General features: G+C 37.5%; 2 protein-coding genes across 2 annotated transcripts in view; one reads left to right on the forward strand and one right to left on the reverse strand.

Moving 5' to 3' along the window:
• Nucleotides 1-853: 853 nt before the first annotated feature.
• On the forward strand, nucleotides 854-6247 carry Hem (Nck associated protein 1 Hem). Its single transcript, XM_028170086.2, has 2 exons — nucleotides 854-985; nucleotides 1218-6247. Exon 2 carries the CDS (start codon nucleotides 1222-1224, stop codon nucleotides 4597-4599), a length of 3378 nt encoding a protein of 1125 aa, XP_028025887.1. The 5' UTR covers nucleotides 854-985; nucleotides 1218-1221; the 3' UTR covers nucleotides 4600-6247.
• A 754-nt stretch (nucleotides 6248-7001) lies between these two features.
• Nucleotides 7002-20093, reverse strand: part of kuz (zinc-dependent metalloprotease kuz) — a 60637-nt gene continuing 47545 nt past the window's right edge. The window contains exons 6-16 of the mRNA XM_028170055.2: nucleotides 18871-19033; nucleotides 18103-18267; nucleotides 17554-17722; nucleotides 15820-16031; nucleotides 14928-15162; nucleotides 13981-14098; nucleotides 13113-13282; nucleotides 12442-12701; nucleotides 11585-11817; nucleotides 11096-11241; nucleotides 7002-9360 (exon numbers count right to left, since the gene is read on the reverse strand). Of these exons, the coding sequence (XP_028025856.2) occupies nucleotides 9266-9360; nucleotides 11096-11241; nucleotides 11585-11817; nucleotides 12442-12701; nucleotides 13113-13282; nucleotides 13981-14098; nucleotides 14928-15162; nucleotides 15820-16031; nucleotides 17554-17722; nucleotides 18103-18267; nucleotides 18871-19033 (1966 nt within the window). The 3' untranslated portion in view covers nucleotides 7002-9265. The remainder of the gene's footprint in view (nucleotides 9361-11095; nucleotides 11242-11584; nucleotides 11818-12441; nucleotides 12702-13112; nucleotides 13283-13980; nucleotides 14099-14927; nucleotides 15163-15819; nucleotides 16032-17553; nucleotides 17723-18102; nucleotides 18268-18870; nucleotides 19034-20093) is intronic.

A 20093-nucleotide genomic window follows, 5' to 3' on the forward strand; every position in this document is an offset into this window, starting at 1 on the left:
CTTAAGTGCTCTGTTAACCGGACTGGTCAAACTCGGCAGAGAGTTCGGCGTGCAACCCAACCGCCCCAGCCCGCTCAGTTTCTCGTCGTGTCTTCTCAGCGAGCCGCGATTTCAATCTGGTAGTAGATTCATTCGCGAAGTAGTTGTCTTTGATTTGTTAGGTCTCCTCCGGAGGCGCTCGGGCACCTGTTAGCAAATCCCATCATTCTTGGTTAAGTCTGTGGTCACCCACATGTCTTGGTAAAACTGGAAACGCCTCCGGGCCACCAGTAATACTTCCTTCCCAAAAAAGGCATCGCAAGAAGGCGATTGCCTTACGGAAAAAATATAGCTGACGAGAGTAGTAATCTGTGTGAGTGAGACAAGATACAATTGTAGTGGTAACTTTTTGGCGGGAACGCAAGGAGTGAAGTTGTGTGAATTGTTTTATTTTCTTTATTTAGTGTTTCTTTAGGTTTATATATGTAATAATGATATGAAATGAAATTAATGAAAATGAAATAAAGCCGCTGGAGGTAACTTCTCGGGATCCTCCAAAAAGTCCACTGAAATAATTTCAGTAAATGACCACCATTTTACTGAGATTATATTGCATCCCATATCATCTCGTCTCATTTCATTTAATTTCATCCCAGTTAATTAATGTCTCAAGTTAGTCATCTTGATTTCCTTTCACTCCATATTATCATTTTTCATATGTAAAATTAAGAATATAAATTAAAATAAGACATGACCTAAAGTTCTTAGTTACCAGGTCATAAAATCCCTTAAAAATAATCTATGTTAAACAGTCTGTTGTGGTCATAGATTATACACTTAATATGTTGTGGTCTGACCATAGATTATACACTTGGTCTGACACTCCCTAATTTTAATTTAATGAGAGATTTTTTACGTCCAACATAGATAGTTTGAATACAGTGTACACAGAAACATGTGTATTAGTTGACTTCTAGATAAAGTGACTCGCTACATTATTAGCAAGGTACGGCTCGCGCGGTTATTAACATAAAACATTATCTGGTCTTGTTAGATATCTTGACTTAGTAAATCATGATCTCACATCATTGATCATCTTCTCGAATGAATACAGCAACAATTTTTTATTCCCCTTTGAACGGAAATCCTAAGTTGTGTAATTCTAATAGATAGGAAATAACATTATTGTATTATCATTATCTTTCATAGTTGTGAATCCGCCTACTTTTTTATTGCAGAAATATGTCCACATTATCAAGATCCCTGAATATTAGTCAGCAAAAATTAGCTGAGAAGCTAATTATACTGAATGACAGAGGTATTGGTATTTTAACAAGAGTTTACAATATTAAGAAAGCCTGTGGAGATGCCAAATCGAAACCAGCATTTCTATCTGATAAAGCATTGGAGTCATCAATTAAGCACATAGTTAGGAGATTTCCCAACATTGACGTTAAAGGACTCCAAGCAATTACACCAATACGGAATGAAGTAATCAAATCATTGTCGCTATACTATTACACATTTGTAGATTTGTTAGATTTTAAAGACAATGTTTGTGAACTTCTTAACATCATAGATGCATGTCAGGTTACTTTAGACTTGACATTGAATTTTGAATTGACAAAAAACTATCTTGACTTGGTTTTAACATATGTTACACTAATGATATTGTTGTCTCGAGTTGAAGATAGAAAAGCAGTGTTAGGTTTATTTAATGCTGCATATGAATTGCTACAGAATCAAATTGAGAATAGTTTTCCTCGTTTGGGACAGTTGATTGTTGATTATGATGCTCCATTGAAGAAATTGTCTGAAGAATTTGTGCCACATCAAAAAGTACTAGCAAGTGCATTAAATTCTCTATGGCATGTGTATCCAGCTAGAAATCTTTCTGCTGAACATTGGAGATCAGAGCAAAAGCTAAGCTTAGTAAGTAATCCAGCTCAGCTACTGAAACCATCAGAAACAAACACAATGTCTTGTGAATATGTATCATTGGAGTCTTTGGAGAGGTGGGTCATATTTGGTTTTGCACTCTGTCATCAGATGCTCCAGCAGGACCATGCTAATAAAATGTGGGTCAATGCACTAGAGTCAGGATGGGTTGTGGCATTATTTAGAGATGAAGTGATTTACATTCACAGCTATATACAAGGTTTCTTTGACAGCATAAAAGGCTATGGCAAAAGAATATCTGAAGTAAAAGATTGTTACCATCATGCAGTACAGAAAGCAGGATACAAACACAGAGAGAGGAGAAAATTCTTAAGAACAGCTTTGAAAGAACTGGGTCTAATATTGACTGATCAACCAGGATTATTGGGCCCAAAAGCTCTTTTGATTTTCATTGGCCTCTGCTATGCAAGAGATGAAGTATTTTGGCTGTTGCGACATAATGATAACCCACCACAAAAAGTAAAGGGAAAATCTGCAGAAGATTTGGTAGACCGTCAACTTCCTGAACTTTTGTTCCACATGGAAGAATTAAGAGCATTGGTTCGTAAATATAGTCAAGTAATGCAGAGATACTATGTGCAATACCTTTCAGGCTTTGATGCTGTAGCATTGAACATGATGATTCAGAACTTGAAGGTATGTCCTGAAGACGAAAGTATAATATTATCATCTTTATGTACTACTGCAGCAAATTTGAGCGTCAAACAGGTTGAAGAGAATGAGCCATTTGATTTTCGATCATTCCGTTTAGATTGGTTCAGACTTCAAGCATATACATCTGTTGTCAAAACCCCCTTGAGTCTTGTTGATCAAAGGGAACTGGCTCAGTTTATAGACAAAATGGTATTCCATACTAAAATGGTAGATAACCTTGATGAAATAATGGTTGAAACATCTGATCTGTCAATATTTTGCTTTTACAACAAAATATTTGAAAATCAGTTCCATATGTGTCTTGAGTTCCCTGCACAAAATCGGTATATTATAGCATTCCCGCTTATTTGTAGTCATTTCCAAAATTGTACTCATGAACTATGCCCTGAAGAGAGGCATCACATTCTAGAGAGAAGTTTATCAGTAGTCAACATATTCTTGGATGAAATGGCAAAAGAAGCAAAAAACATTATCACCACTATATGTGATGAACAGTGTACTATGAGTGACAAATTACTACCCAAACATTGTGCACAAACTATAGCTCATTTAGCTAACAGAAAAAAGAAGGATAAAAATAAGAAAAACACAATTGAAATTGTTAAGCCTGGAGCAGAAAGTTACAGAAAAACCAGAGAAGAATTGACAACCATGGACAAACTTCACATGGCTTTGACAGAATTATGCTATGCTATAAATTATTGTTCCACTGTAAATGTTTGGGAGTACACTTTTGCACCACGAGAGTACTTGCACCAACATTTGGAAACTAGATTCTCTAAGGCCTTGGTTGGCATGGTAATGTTTAACCAAGACACAAGTGAAATTGCTAAGCCTTCTGAGTTGCTTGTTAGTGTTCGTGCATACATGAATGTGCTTCAAACTGTTGAAAATTACGTTCATATTGATATTACACGAGTTTTCAATAATTGTCTTTTACAACAAACTCAAAATATGGATAGTCATAAAGAAAAAACCATTGCATCATTGTATACACAGTGGTACTCTGAGATTTTACTGAGACGGGTCAGTGCTGGTAGTATTTGTTTTTCAATGAGTCAAAAAGCATTTGTTAGTTTGACAGCCGAAGGTGCTATACCCTTCAATGCTGAGGAATATTCTGATATTAATGAGTTAAGGGCATTAGCTGAATTAATTGGGCCCTATGGTATGAAACTGTTAAGTGAAACACTAATGTGGCAAATTGCAAGTCAAGTACAGGAATTGAAGAAACTGGTTGTACAAAATAAAGAGGTGTTGCAGATGCTCAGGACAAATTTTGATAAACCAGAAATTATGAGAGAGCAGTTCAAAAGATTGCAAAATGTGGATAATGTACTACAACGGATGACCATTATTGGAGTCATATTGAGTTTCAGACAAATAGCTCAAGAGTCATTACTAGATGTTTTAGAAAGGCGTATTCCGTTTTTGATAAGTTCCATAAAAGACTTCCAGCAACAGCTGCCGAGTGGTGATCCAATGCGTGTCATTTCAGAAATGTGTTCTGCTGCTGGCCTACCGTGCAAAGTGGATCCAACATTGGCATCAGCTTTACGTCAGCAAAAATCAGAAGTTGAGGAGGAAGAGCATTTAATTGTATGCTTGCTAATGGTGTTTGTTGCTGTATCTTTGCCTAGACTAGCTCGGAGTGAAGTATCTTTCTATCGACCTTCCCTGGAAGGTCATGCTAACAATATACACTGTATAGCTCCAGCTATCAACCACATATTCGGAGCTCTATTTACTATATGCGGCCAGGGCGATATCGAGGATCGAATGAAAGAATTCTTAGCTTTAGCGTCATCATCTTTGCTTCGTTTAGGGCAAGAAACTGATAAAGAAGCTACTAAGAATAGGGAATCAGTTTACCTTCTATTAGACTTGATAGTGCAGGAGTCACCCTTTCTTACAATGGATTTGTTGGAGTCATGTTTTCCATATGTATTGATACGTAATGCTTATCATGAAGTGTATAAACAAGAGCAGATGCTTCTGCATATGTAATTCCATTGTATTTAAAGACAAATTAAGTTTTAGCATTAAGTATTACTGTAATTAGGTTTAAAGATATACTATTAAAATTCAGGGTGTAAGGGATCAGTTTCTTAAGCAAAAAGGGCAAAAAACTAGTACCTTAATGGAAATTGAAAACAATAATTATCCACTAAAAACTTAATATAAAGTAAACATCCTGACAAAAGTGCTGGTCGATTTTGACAGATCTATATGTAAAGGTGAATGTCACAAGAAACACTGTTCCCTTCCATCAGTTTATTTGACTGAAATAGCAGTAAAGGAATAAATGTTTGGATTTTGCACCAGCCTTCGTTTTTGGGAAAGATTCCATACACCCTGTATAAATACAAGCACGTATGCACTTTGAGATTATTGATAAGTACTATTATCCGGTTTTGATTGTGCTTCAGCCTAATTATTTTCACGAAAATCACTTGACATTTAAGACTGGAAAATATTCCTTGTATTGAAAGCTAACATATTTAGAGAATATTTTATTTATTAGCCTTAGGAAGCTAGATATCGATCAGCGAATATTCCACTTATGTTATTAATTTAAGTACCGTTAACTTCTCATGTAAAATTTTCATAAATTTTTAATAATATGTTTATGTAGCGGTAGTTGCAATGTATTGAATAATTGTAAGAATATTCAGCAAGTCGATATGAGAGGAAAAAATAGTAATGAAGTATATTTGTAAATACATAACAAACTAAACACAAACAGGTCATAGGACTCTAGTAGACATGTCTTTTAAGTCTATGGACTGGTGTAAAATAAAATATCAATTCTTGTCTATTCCTTTAAGTACATAGCAAAATTTTCATGACAAAGTTTGTTTTATATGGTCAAGAACATGCTTTCTGCCGAATATTAAAAGTAAAATACATAATTATCCTTTTTGATCTCTTCAAGATACACAGAAACTTCCATGATTGCGTCGCATGGATAGGCATTAGTCTGTCTATATGTCGACTATTTTACATAAGTCTTGGGAAGCGATGTGGCTAGTCAGGAAATTCAGAAATGCAGGAATTTTGGTACATGATTGAGACTTGAATGAAATATTTTCTTCAGCTTTCCTGGTTTATTATATATTCTATGCAAGATTACTACTAGTAGGCCTAGGTAATCGACACTCTTGTTTAGTCCTTATAAATTCTAAGTTGATTTATTTTATTCCATAGCAACACAATGGCGATAAGCATTTATAGTATCAAAGAAATTGAACTTGTTGCTTGCAAAAAAAATTAGGAAGCTCGACTGTAGCCATTGTAGTAATTTTTTTAGTTTTAACTTTTAATAGATATATACCTACCTAATGTTTTTGTACTTTTTATCATAAAATTGTTTTATCTTATTTTTATTCATTGTAATTTACCAAAGTAAAAAAGGCAATTCTAATGTAATGTCAAATGAAATAGTTGAAGATTTAGTTATATAATTGAGCATTCTTTTAGACTTCCTTCAGAATATAAATTATTATCAGAGTAGTAGTACAAAAAGGAAATATGTAAACCCACTGAAACAGAAATTGTTGACGTTCGATTTTTGTAATATCGTTGATACTTTTGTACCTTATATTTCAATTTATTATTATACTATATAAAAATAAAATATACCGCATATACAAAATAGTTTTATTTCAAATAATTTGTCAAGTATTTTCTTGATCAATAAAGTGAGTTTTGTGCAATTGATCAAAAATTTTATTTACCCATATGTAGGTAATTAAAAACTTTATACTAATATATTTTAAAGATAATAATTACTATGTAACATCTTAATAAATGTGGTTTCAGATTATTTATGTATTCGTGTAAATTCATCTTGATGAATTATTCGATACCTAGGGTTTTCTTCAAATTATTTAAGGTTCTTCCAAGATTAAATTCACGCATTCTATAATCACAAATATTCAATAGTTTGCGAAACAAATTTAGCCTCTAGCTATAAATTGTTCTTAACTAAACATTAGGACTCTGTAGTCGGTTTGCAAATTATTTATTTAATAAATTTTACGCTTCTAAATGTATTCATTTTTATTTACAATACATTGATTTTTTTTTTAAATATCTACTAGTTTCAAATCTGATGGGTATTCTTTAAATGGAGATGACAATATGTATGTGTTTAGTAAGACTATTGTGTATGGTCTAGTTTCTGGCAAAACCTTAATATTACACAGTCCGCCAAAATCATGCGTCATATAGGTACATGTGTTGTGTTAATGAAGCTTTTTAATGTAAAAAAGTAACTCATGAATACATGTACTCATGAGTATATGTATTCATGAGTTACTTTTGAAATTGACATTGAAATTTACTTTGGAACATAGTGTAGTTAATAAAATATTTGAAAATTTCACAAGTTTAAAGAAAACAGCATATTTAATGTAAAATTTATTGTTTTTTTTTTCATGTTATATTGAAATCACGTTGTAACATTCATTTTGTTTAATTCAAAACAATTTATTCTATGTATACTACTAGATAAACTCTATACAATTATTGCTTCAGTCATTGTACACAATAACAGGGTTGGAACTGAATTCATATCCTAAAGTATTCAAACAAATAAAAATGAAATCCTACTTTTTCAGTTTCATTGTACATTGAGGATATTTCCTAAACAAATTTTTTTATGGCCCAAACAATGACTGTTCTATTACAGAGATCGATTTTAAATTTATATCGAACAATAAAACTTTTAAAGCAATTCAAGTTACTTAGTGTAAAACAAATCAATATTATTAAATAATAATTGTTTGCTGCATAAATTTTGTTTATTTCTAAAGTTAAAGAAATAAAGTGAAGGATAACACTAGCAAAACCGATAATTTTTTTATATCTAAATTTACTAACTACAAGATATTTCATAAAGTAAAGAACACCGATTTATCGACACAAAGAGATAAAATGTTTTAATTATTGTTTAGCATCACGAGTATTGCAATTCAAATCTTTCAAAACCCTTAAATATATGTATCTTAGTTGTAAACATTTTTTTTTTAAATTATCTGGCAATACCAACATTTTGAATCTTGAAAATTGTCTCCAGTTATAATATTAATTACAAAGAAAGAAACATTTTTAATGACAGATTTTGAATAAGAATGAAATTATCTATAAAATACAATTAACAGCCACTCTTAAGGCTTTCTTCATGAGTGTTTTGAAATATTTATGCAAGTAGTATACACAGATTTCATCGATTAAAAATATTCACATTGTTATTTAGATATCCTAGTGAAGTATTCTAGCTTATAACTAAGGAGAAATAATGCCATTGAGTATAGTACTACTTTATATACTGATGGAACTTTATCCACATATACGATTGGTCAGGTCATTTTACGACAGAAACGTTTCGCATTTTATCTTACAATACAAATATACAGTGTTATGTACAATTACAAGAACTTGCATATTTCGAGCTTCTAATAAAATGGCATTAATACGGTATACTTAAAGACAGTTTTCTTATAATTAAAAATGTATAGAAATTATATAAAATACATCATGCTCTTTGGCTTGCACGACGGAAAGTATTTCTATACAAGATCCATAAACACATTCTCGAACTATTAAAGAGATCAATTCAAATGTTATGAAAAAATAAATCGGCGGCTTTATTACAAAATATAGTCGAATGTGATATGCAAATTTATTATCGTAAAGGTAACACGAGTCGTGCACGTCTTTTTGAGCTTTGTAACGCATCGAGCGCGCACTTTCAAAAATAATAACGTTAAATGCTGGAAGTTCATCAGTCTAATCAATATTTGATCATTTGGCAATACTGTTTTTTAGTTTTACGGACCAGCCGGTGCTCAAAGTTGGAGCATCGTGCGATCCGCCAGTTGTCGTACGTGAGTTCCTTTTCATCGTATAAAAATAATTTCAAGTGTCCGTCCGTGTTTTGTGTGTCGCACGTCAGCAGCTAAGCTCAGCGGAACATGGATCGATATCTATAATCCGTATTGAGCAAACAATTTTCTCTTTATATAGATTAAGAAAGAAACGTTTGTCGCCGGAACGCAATCGAACTCGAATCGAAGAACCGTCATCTGTAATGCTATTCGAGGAAAATTCGAGAACGTTTTTTTTTTTAATTTTTTTTATTGCTTAGATGGGTGGACGAGCTCACAGCCCACCTGGTGTTAAGTGGTTACTGGAGCCCATAGACGTCTACAACGTAAATGCGCCACCCACCTTGAGATATAAGTTCGAAGGTCTCAAGTATAGTTACAACGGCTGCCCCACCCTTCAAACCGAAACGCATTACTGCTTCACGGCAGAAATAAGCAGGGTGGTGGTACCTACCCGCGTGGACTCTCAAGAGGTCCTACCACCAGTAAAAAATAAACATTAAACATATCGTACATTGACCGGCTGCTATTGCATAATGCGTACGGGTCATCACAACAATGAGACACGAGGTCAGTCTCATTCAGCTTTTCGAACAGCAAGGTTGTTCGCCGATATAGGCGGTCGCCCTACCCGTAGTTACGGAACATCGAAGAGAACAAAAATATTGCTTTACAAAGACGGTTTTGCTCGTGAGGAGGCCCGCTGCATCGGATGCGGTGTCGGCTCAGGTGCGGTACACGTAGCCGAGCACCAGCAGCTCGGGCCCGCAGTACTCGTACTGTCAGACCTTGTGCACGGGCCGCATCTCGTACGCCGCGGGGTACGCGTTGGCGTACGGCTCGCCCCGCCGCCCGCTGGGCCCCGCCGGCGCCGTCGCTGTACGTGACAATAACAACCATATTAATATGGTAGTCGAAATTCGACTATAATTAATCTATACTAATATATAAATCTACAGTGGTTTTTACGGATGTTTCGTTATAACTACTTAACCATGCATCCGATTAACTTGAAACTTGGTATCCATGTAGAAAATACATGTGCTTAATGGATAGGCTAATATTTATATGAGTGTTGGGCTCGCTAATAATAATGACAATAAATAATAAAAAAAATTAAATGCCCAGCGAAGCGGGCGAGTACGGCTAGTTGAAATTATAAGTTTGTACACTATTGTGATTGTATTGTCAAAGACTATTATACTTCTATAATCACAGATTTCGCCAAGACAACACTTTAGACAAATATAATTAAAGAAAAACAATATTTAATCTTTTTTTTAAGAGATTTTATGACCTGGTAACTGAGACCTTTAAGTCATGTCTTATTTTAATTTATATTATTCATATTTTTATGAAAAATGATATTATGGAGTGAAATGAAATGAAGATGATTAATTTGAGACACTAATCAACTGGGATGAAATTTAATGAAATGAATTGAGATGATATGGGATGAAATATAATCTCAGTAAAATGGTGGTCATTTACTAAAATTTTTTCAGTGGACTTTTTGGAGGATCCCGAGAAGTTACGTCCAGTGGCTTTGTTTCATTTTCCCACATTTGTGCACTTTCACAGATATTAAACAGTTAATAAACCACCATTATTACACATTTAAACCCGAAGAAACACTAAATAGATAAAATAAAACAAATCGCACAACTTCACTCTTCGCGTTCCCGCTAAAAAGTCCCAATATTTAAACTTTTTTTTTTAATGGATTTTATGACCTGGTAACTAAGACCTTTAAGTCATATCTTATTTTAATTTATATTCTTATTTTTATGAAAAATGATAAAATGGAAGTAAATGAAATGAAATGAAATTAATTTGGGACATTAATCAACTGGGATGAAATTAAATGAAATGGGATGATATGGGTGAAATATAATCGCAGTCAAATGGTGATCATTTACTGAGATTTTTTCAGTGGACTTTTTGGAGGAACCTGAGAAGTTACGTCCAGCAGCTTTGTTTCATTTTCCCACATTTGTGCACTTTCACAGATATTAATCAGTTAATAAACCACCATTATTACACATTTAAACCTGAAGAAACACGAAATAGACAAAATAAAACAAATTACACAACTTCACTCCTCGCGTTCCTGCCAAAAAGTCCAATATTTAATCTATTCTCAATTTGACCACAGACTATAAGCAATAAGAAAAGGTTGACAGTAAATAAATAGTATACATGCGTGTGTGTGTCAAATACATGGTAGTGTGTGTGTTTTTTTTATTGATTTAATGTACATATTTTATGCATAACTAGCGACCCGCCCTCGCTTCGCTTCGTAAACTGTAATCTATTATTGATTTCTCCACAATTTAATGGATGTTATTATACATATAAACCTTCCTCTTCAATCATTCTATCTATTAAAAAAAAAACCGCATCAAAATCCGTTGCGTAGTTTTAAAGATTTAAGCATACATAGGGACAGACAGACTTTGTTTTATACTATGTAGTGATAAAAAAAATTGCATTCTACACTCCTTCTCTATGTTCTCTATAAGTGTGGAACATTTCGTACTCGTCCGTAATATATAGATATGCTGAGAACTTGGGCTGTGAGCTTATGTGTCATAACAAGAGTGTGTACGTACGCAGGTCTCGATGCGCGTACGTGTGTGGCGGCGCGTAGCCCTTGTGCGTGCGGGCGCGGCGTTGCGGGTGCCGAGCCGGAGTCCCGCGTGGTCCGCGCATGCGCCGTAGCGTGTTCATGGGGCCGCGCAGCGTCTCCGAGAGCCGTCTGTAGGAACAACATACATTCACTCACAAATATTCTTGGACCCATAGCACTTATCGGCCTGTAGTAGAACAATAATGTTCGACGTGTGGAACAATGTACCTTATTATATAGATTAACCTGTACAGTGTGTGCAAAAACTATTATCTAAGCAATTATTGATTTTTAATAACTCGTAAAGTTGCACCATACATTACGGATAATCATGGCAAACAGTTGAAAATGTTTACTGAAATAGACTTACTAACTTAGCAAGCTCTAAAGACGTATTCACATTGTGTCTTAAACGGCAACGTGACGTAGGCAGCACCACGCTCCGATGGCACGGTCCAGAGTAAAATCTCACCTGGCTGGCGGCCGTTTCGGATTCGATGAGGGCGTATGCACGGCACAGCACTTGACGAATGCTCCCATGCACACGACGAGCGCCACGCCGGCCAGCAGCACCGCCCACCACATCTCCGTGACCCAGGCCTGCACCGACTGCAGCGTGGCGCGGTTCAGCAGGAGGTTCTTCAGCCGCACCAGCGGACCCTCAGCGTCCACGGCGCGGCACTTCAGGAACACGTCGCAGTAGCCCTGGATACATATTTTATGATGCTGTAGAGACGAGCCGATACGATTGAATGAATACCGCAGTAGTTATTGGTTACGGTGACATTTAATATTAAATTAGTATGAGACTTGGTGTCGACGTCTCACAGTGAGTGAGATGACCAGCGTCGCAGTGGTCTTGGATTCAAACAGCTGCATGGTCGTTCTCTTTGTTATTATAAGGAATTATTTTTAGTATTGTTACGTGCTGGGATTCGGGATAAATAAAAATGTTCCACCAAAGTACAACATAAGACTGTATTCAACACTTAGAACACTTTAAACACCCAACACACATTTTAAAACTCTCAATTCGTTTCTTCCGCTTCGCTTCAGGTGATCCGTTCGTTGTTTCGCTTCGAGTAGTTCCGATTACTGACGAACTGAGTGCCATCCCTGCAACGCTTTTATAGTCGATACCTCATCCCTAGAATTATCGAGAATATTCCACACATCTCTAGTATTGTGTTTCCGTTATCTGACGATAGATGGCGTTGCACTTCTAGAGCGTTCTAGGTGCTACTAGATCCTTCGATATTCGTTCGACTATTCGGCGATAGATAGCGTTACTCTTACCGGCGTAACAGTATGATGTTGTATGTTCTTTACCTGGAAGTTGTCGCAGGGCGAGCCGGGCAGGAGGCTGATCCCGCCGGTGGGCAGGCCGACCTCGCTGGCGAAGTCCGCGGTGCTGCGGCACGAGTCGGGGTCGGAGCCCTGCTGGCACGCGAGCTGGCACAGCGCGCGGCGGTTGGGCTGCGCCGTGACGCCGGCGCCGCGGGCCGCGCTGGCCGACAGGTAGCACACCGACATGTTCCACGCGCGACATATCGACTCGCTGCACTCGCCGTCCTTGCACAGTTGCGTGCCTGCACGGGGTCATACGTGCAATATTAAATGCGACATATTCATACTTTTTGCAATTTTCGGAGCACAGTTTTATAATGACGACAAAATTGAAAGGAAACAACTACAAAAATACGAAAAACGGTCACTTCTAATTAGCTTAAATCATACTTTCAGTGTGACTTCTTTATAGCTAATTCAAATATGATTATATGTACTTAAATTAGCAAAATAACGGTAAGAATAAAAACGGTGTCATTTCTTTTAAAATCTTATCTTTACTTTGTAAATGTTTGAGGTGTCAGTTTATATACACATAATACACATAATGACTACTTTAAATTACATTATAGAGTTACCAATGTTATAGAGGCGGCAGATAAATTTTAATTGTTTGAGCTCTTGATTGTTACATCGCTTTGTTGCGTACTAACCGTTGTTACATTTGGTGTGATTGGGCATGGCACTGGGCTCGGGGCAGTCGGCGGAGTCCCCGGAGCAGACGGCCGCGTGGCTGCACTCGGCCGCCTCGCGACACGTCTGGTTGCGCGCCGCCACCACGAACCGGCACGTCTGCGCGTTGCAGCACGGGCCCTGGGACGGACTGTGGACGAAGTTTTAAAACGAATTACACGAAGCTCAAGCGATAGCGTCTCTGGATTCGTCACTAAGCACGTCATTTCGGATTCTCCCGATCCAATAACGGAGCTTTTAGGTAACTCAAGCCTGGTCACCGTTCTAACCCACAAACACAGCCCACTGAGTTTCTCGCCGGATTTTCTGAGTGGGTCGCGTTTCCGATTTAGTTGTAGATTCGGCAAAGTACTGCTCTTGCTAAAGTTAGTGTTAGCAACGCCCCCAAATCTAAGCCCCGAACGCTCACCTACTCGTTGGGTTACGCTGGCATAGCCTCTCAAGGTGACCAGCTTAGAATTTTTAGCGGGAACGCGAGGAGTGAAGTTGTGTGATTCGTTTTATTTTGTCTATTTAGTGTTTCAGTAAATGACCACAATTTTACTGAGATTATATTTCATACCATATCATCTCATCTCACTTCATTTAATTTCATCACAATTGATAATGTCTCAAATTAATCATTTTCATTTCATTTCACTCCATATTATCATTGTTCATTTAAATAAGACATGACCTAAAGGTCTTAGTTACCAGGTCATAAAATCCCTTAAAAAAAGCTACCAGCTTAGGTAGAAAAAAAAAGCCTGGACCTCGGACTAATGCAATAATTTTATAGGTCTGTAAGCTTTACGTCCGTATCGAAACAAACGTCGGCTCCCTCCCTACCTGCACTCTGTGTCGGCGCGTCTGGTGCAGCCCTTGGCGGTGGCGTTCCTCTCGCGGTCGTAGGCGCCGACCTGGCGCGGGTAGCAGCACCGGTCCGTGCACTCAATGTCGTCGTAGCCTGAGGGGCGGTGAGGGGTTGGGGGGTGTCGTAAGCGAACATTTTACTATACATCCAACACGAGAACGAACAGGCATTTGTATTTTATATGAAAATTCAAATTGTTCAAGTGCTATACTTCTATAGTAGTCTCGACTGGTAGGTATAACTATTTCTGCCTGGGACTAGTTCGAATATGTGCATATACAATCGAAAATTCGATCTCAAGTTGACGTCATTTAAGTCGTTATGTCTACGGGCTCCGAAAAATCACAACACCAGACGCCCATCGTTGACCCATCTATGTATATGATAATCACTACATAGTATAAAACAAAGTCGCTTTCTCTGTCCCTATATCCCTATGTATGCTTAAATCTTTAAAACTACGCAAGCATTTTGATGTGGTTTTTTTTAATAGATAGAGTGATGAAGAGGAAGGTTTATGTTTTATTTTTTTTATTGCTAAGATGGGTGGACGAGCTCACAGCCCACCTGGTGTTGAGTGATTACTGGAGCCCATAGACATCTACAACGTAAATGCGCCACCCACCTTGAGATATAAGTTGTAAAAGGTTACGTAAAAGTTACAACGGCTGTCCCACCCTTCAAACTGAAACGCATTACTGCTTCACGGCAGAAATAGGCAGGGCGGTGGTACCTACCCACGCGGACTCACAACAGGTCCTACCACCAATAAATGTATAATAACATCCATTAAATATTGGATAAATCAATAATAAATTACAGGGTCCGAAACGAAACGAGGGCGGGTCGCTAATAGAAAAATAATTGTCCCTATACGTGACTTCGAAACGGTAATATAATTCAATTAGTCTACGTGTCTCACCGCAGTCGCACTCCTCGCCGTGCTCGACGATCTTGTTCCCGCAGAAGGCGCCGGCGCTGGCGGTGAGGCAGTTCCGCTTGCGCCCGTCCCTGACGGCGTCCAGCACGGCGCTGATGTTGCCGGTGCTGCACGACGAGAACCGGCTGTTGTTGGGCCGGTCGCCGGACGTCGCCGACGCGAACATTATGTAGTTGCCCTGCTGGCCCCCCGGCCGGCACTCCGAGGGGTAGTCGTGCTGACAACAAACACCGGCAGGGTAAGACGTGGTCCAGGCTAAAGACAATCAGCGCGGACGAACTCGTGATGATTACTACACCATGTAAAAGCGGTGGTAAGACCCACGGTGTTGAGTGGTTACTGGAGCCCATAGACATCTACAACGTAAATGCGCCACCCACCTTGAGATATAAGTTCTAAGATCTCAGTATAGTTACAGCGGCTGCTCTACCCTTCAGACCGAAACACATTACTGCTCCACGGCAGAAATACGTAAGGCGGTGGTACCTAAGGCGCGGGTGCGCGGACTCACAAGGGGTCCTACCACCAGTAAAAATCTTATACCTTTAAGCGAGCAATTCTTGTAGATATATATATTAATATATTATATAAAATCTGAATCTCGGAAACGGCTCCAACCATTTTCATAAAATTTAGTATACAGGGGATTTCGGGGGCGATAAATCGATCTAGCTACGATTTATTTTCAGAAAATGTTGTTTTATTCGTGTTTTCAATTATCAACTCTTTCCGACATCTACAGGCGAATAATAATACTATTTTTCTTAATTGAGGGCAACTAACCGCTTTAAAGACACAACAAGATGGCGTTATCAAAAAAAAAACCGAGTAAAGCTCGGTCATCGTTTAGTGTTAATGAGGCGCGCATACATACCGGCGAGCCGAAGTTGTGCCCGATCTCGTGCGCCAGCGTGAGCTGACTGACCTTGGGCGGCACCCTGCTGTTGTAGTTGACGAACGTGATGATGCCCGTGTTGAGCGAGCGCTTGGTGCTCTGGTACATGCCGCCGATGGTCTCCGTGTACGTCTTGTACTTCTCGCAGATGCCGCCCGACGCGCCGCTCGCGCTCGCCACCCACGCCAGACCTGCCACATACAATATATATCTTTCTGTTTTGTGTCCTATGCTGATAGCTTTGAGAGGCTATTTCAGCATCACCCTAACGTGTGTAGGTGAGCTCACGGGGCTCAAACCGGAGTGTTGCTAACACGGACCCTAGCAAGTGCAGTGCTTCGCAGAATCTACCACCGAATCGGAAACGCGACCCACTCAGAAGATCCGGTGAGAACTCAGTGGGCTGTGTCTATGGGTTAATTCGCTTATCGAGGCCTTCATCGCAAGAGACGGGTTCGACAAGGACGGTGACCGGTGCTTGTGGTGCCTAAAAACACCGTTAATGGATCGGAGGATCCGTAATGACGTGCTTTGGGCGACGTCGAATATATATCTATATATTAATACGTGAAGCAAAAACTTTTAACCCCTTTTTACGAAAATTGCGCGGACAGAGTAGTATGAAATTTCCCACAGTTATAGAGAATATAGAGGAGTACAGAATATAATTTTTTTAATTATGCATAAACAATATATTAAAACAATAAAAAAAACATTATACACACTACCATGTTTTTTTATTTATTTTTTTATTGCTCCTGTAGGCAGACGACCATACGGCCCACCTGATGGTGAGTGGTTACCGTCGCCCATGGACTTCAGCAATGCCAGGGGCAGAACCAAGCCGCTGCCTACCGTTGTGTATTTGACACACACACGTATGCATACTATTTGTTTATTGTCAAACTTTTCTTATTGATTATAGTCTGTGGTCAAATTGAAAAAAGATTAAAACATATTGTTTGTCTTTATTAATATTTGTCTAAAGTGTAGTCTTGGCGAAATCTGGGATTATATAATAGAAGTTTATTAATCTTTGACAATAGTATCATAATAGTGTACAAACTTATAATTTCAATTAATTATAGTCATATTTCGACTTACGGGGGACAACTAGTACAATATATATACGAGTATATGTAATGAAAAAACCTTTATTGACTAAAGCTCTAGTTTTTAAAGAGGATTTTTCTTCACAGTCATCGAGTCATTGAGTGAAATCTGTCATTCAGTTCATAAGAAAGTTCAGATTTGTATAACATAATATGTAATTATACTGCTTAAAATATTAATTTTAAAAAAGGTTAAGGACTCTAAATGTTTTTTTTTCTTATTCTATCACAGAAAACGCAACCAAGTCTTTTATTGTTTATTCATTGTGAAGTATTTATTACATATCATTAAGTGAATTATTGTGTCAGTTTTATAGATCGTGGATAACAACAATGCCAATAGCTCTAACTAGAGTTAGATACTGTAAAGACTTAGATAGAAAAAATACTATAGAAGGTTATAGATGGCCAGTATTTATTCATTGAAAATTTAATGAAACTTATTTGAATTATTAATTCTTACTTTACATATAAACATGTTATTTCATTTATCTGTTAAGAGATAAAATAAATGAAAACCGACAACACAGCATCCCCAATTAAAATATCATCTTCAACGTGTAATCTTGTATATTGCCATTATATAAAAACTGCGTCTTACCTAGGGTCCCCCCGGTGAAGTCTCTGTACGTGAACACGTAGGCCAGACAGAAGTCCTCGTGGTTGCCGAGCGAGTGGAGATTCAGGAAATTCGAAACGTCAACGTTCGTTAAACAGAACTGATTCATTTCGTTCGGATAACGATTGTTACACAGCGAGTTGTCGTCGATCTGTCGAGCACAAATATCAACCTTAAAGCAAACATCTAAAGTTCTTAATCGAAAATTCTTATTTAATTAACCCTTTGAACGCGAACCGTCGATAGAACGACTCTCTATTAATGCGTATAAAATGTGGAGCGTCGGAATACCGACGATTGCGCAGTTTGATTACGGGTATTAGGTATCAACCTGTACGGACGTGTCTTAGCGCGCGCATGTATAACGTTTCTAATAAGTTAATAATCCCTCTCTCTCTTCCCAGCTATTTATCCCACATGGTGGTGGGGTGGGCTGCCCCACCCTTCAAACCGAAACGCATTACTGCTTCACGGCGGAAATAAGCAGGGTGGTGGTACAAGTGATTCGAAGAGACTGTTTATTATTTTTACCTTTATCCTCTGAACTTCAAATTTGATGTCCCTGTGGTCGAATCTGCCGTCGAACTTGGCCCTGCCGTAGATGTAGTTGACGGCGGTCACGTGGTGCGATATGAGAGACAGGATCTCTTCGCGGGTCTTCGTGTCGACTTCGTTCTTTTTACTTGGCACATTATGCTGAAATTTCATTGAAACCAATCATTAAGTCGGGTCATATAGATAATGATCTTATATGACGTAAGGTGCTGATAGACGTCCGGCTGAAAATTTACGGAAGCCTAGTGAAGTGAGTAACTTAGGGTTGCCACATTTTTTTTTTGGCGTTGGTGAGTGGTCCCATCGGTTGAGCAATCGATGTCGCTTAACGAAAAATATATATGACTGAACTTTTCAAAATCCCAAAGAAACGAAAATATGCCAAATAAAGTATTTTCTTGTACTTTCTTGTTCAGATAAACTATAGAGTACAATTACCTGAAATAACGTACAATACTTTATTATACAGTACGGGTGGCAACCCTATGTGACAAATGTCCCACAATTTTTTATACTTATAACGAATAAAGAATGACCGAATAAGTGAATACGGACGTGTTACGTTGCCACACAATCAGGAATCATTTGAATAAAAAAGAACTTAACGACCATTCGCTTGATAATAAATAACCTTTAAACTATTATACAGTTAAGATCTATTTTATTGCTTAGTAGTTGACACTTTAGCTCTTTTGTATTAATTAGGACGAAAATATTTGTAGATGGTTTTAAACAAATACTTACGTCTGGAAATCCCTCACGAATATGCTTCCATATTAAGGGATCTGTTTGTATGAACAGCGAGCACGTGTTGCGGTTGTCGTAGGGCGCTGCTCGACGCGAACGCGCGTGCTCGCCCGTGTTCGCGGACCGCGAATATTTATTGTGAAAATGTGAATCCCAATGTCTATTAAAACACAAAAATACACAAATATTTATATATATAGGTATAATAGGAAATTAGCAAATCTTAATTTAAACGGAACACAATTCGACAGTTGAAAGACTATTTTTTTTTGTTTAAGCGACATTTCGCTTAATACGCAACATTTATCTTTATAATTAAAGGTGCGTTTTATTTGGTATTAGAATTAATAGTTCGATCTTTTTAATTAAGTTTACTCCATTCAAATAGATGAAGAAGTTTTTTTGTTATGATGTTTTTTCAAAATTTTAAACATTAAATATCTCCTTGTAAAGTTGCAAAAATGTTGCTTAAATCTAATAGCCTTTGACCGATCGAACTTATTTTGCTAAGTAGAAATAAGTTGTCACTTTAAGACATTTCCTTCGCTTTTCACATTTACTTCTCTTTATCACTACATAGTATAAAACAAAGTCGCTTTCTCTGTCCCTATATCCCTATGTACGCTTAAATCTTTAAAACTACGCAACGGATTTTGATGCGGTTTTTTTAATAGATACAGATTGAAGAGGAAGGTTTATATGTATAATAAGATCCATTAAATATTGGAGCAATACTGTTATTTTTGAGGTTTCTAATGTGATGTCGTAAATAATCAATAATAAAATTTCATGTTTCCAAAGCGAAGCGAGGGCGGGTCGCTAGTATGCTTATAAAACAAGAACAAAATCGTTAATAAATTCTTTTAAAGTTTTCATATCAGCTATCACTGGCACCACATCTCTAAGAGTAGCCATAAAAGCAATACATTTTTCTGTATATAAATTTCAAATTATATCGTTTCAATTAATCGCTAGTCGGAGGATCGTGGAACGAATTTAAAATTTTCTTTACTGATACCTTAAATAAACATATATTCATGACTCGATTCGGCTTAGACGAAAAAAAAATAAAAAAACACGCTGTTTATAAATGGTTCACATTGCAATAGCAGACAGCAATGTTAAGTGGCAGCATTACAAGGTTCTAGGTTAATGTGACCATCAGTCATTCAGTCTACCAAGACAATTTTTTTTTCTGGTGTTAAGTGGTTACTGGAACC

The sequence above is a fragment of the Bombyx mandarina genome, chromosome 09 (assembly GCF_030267445.1).
Source record: "Bombyx mandarina strain Sakado chromosome 09, ASM3026744v2".
NCBI lineage: Eukaryota > Metazoa > Arthropoda > Insecta > Lepidoptera > Bombycidae > Bombyx > Bombyx mandarina.

Excerpts from the sequence above, each read along its gene's own strand:
- Hem (XM_028170086.2), top strand. The coding sequence starts at position 1,222 with ATGTCCACATTATCAAGATCCCTGAATATTAGTCAGCAAAAATTAGCT.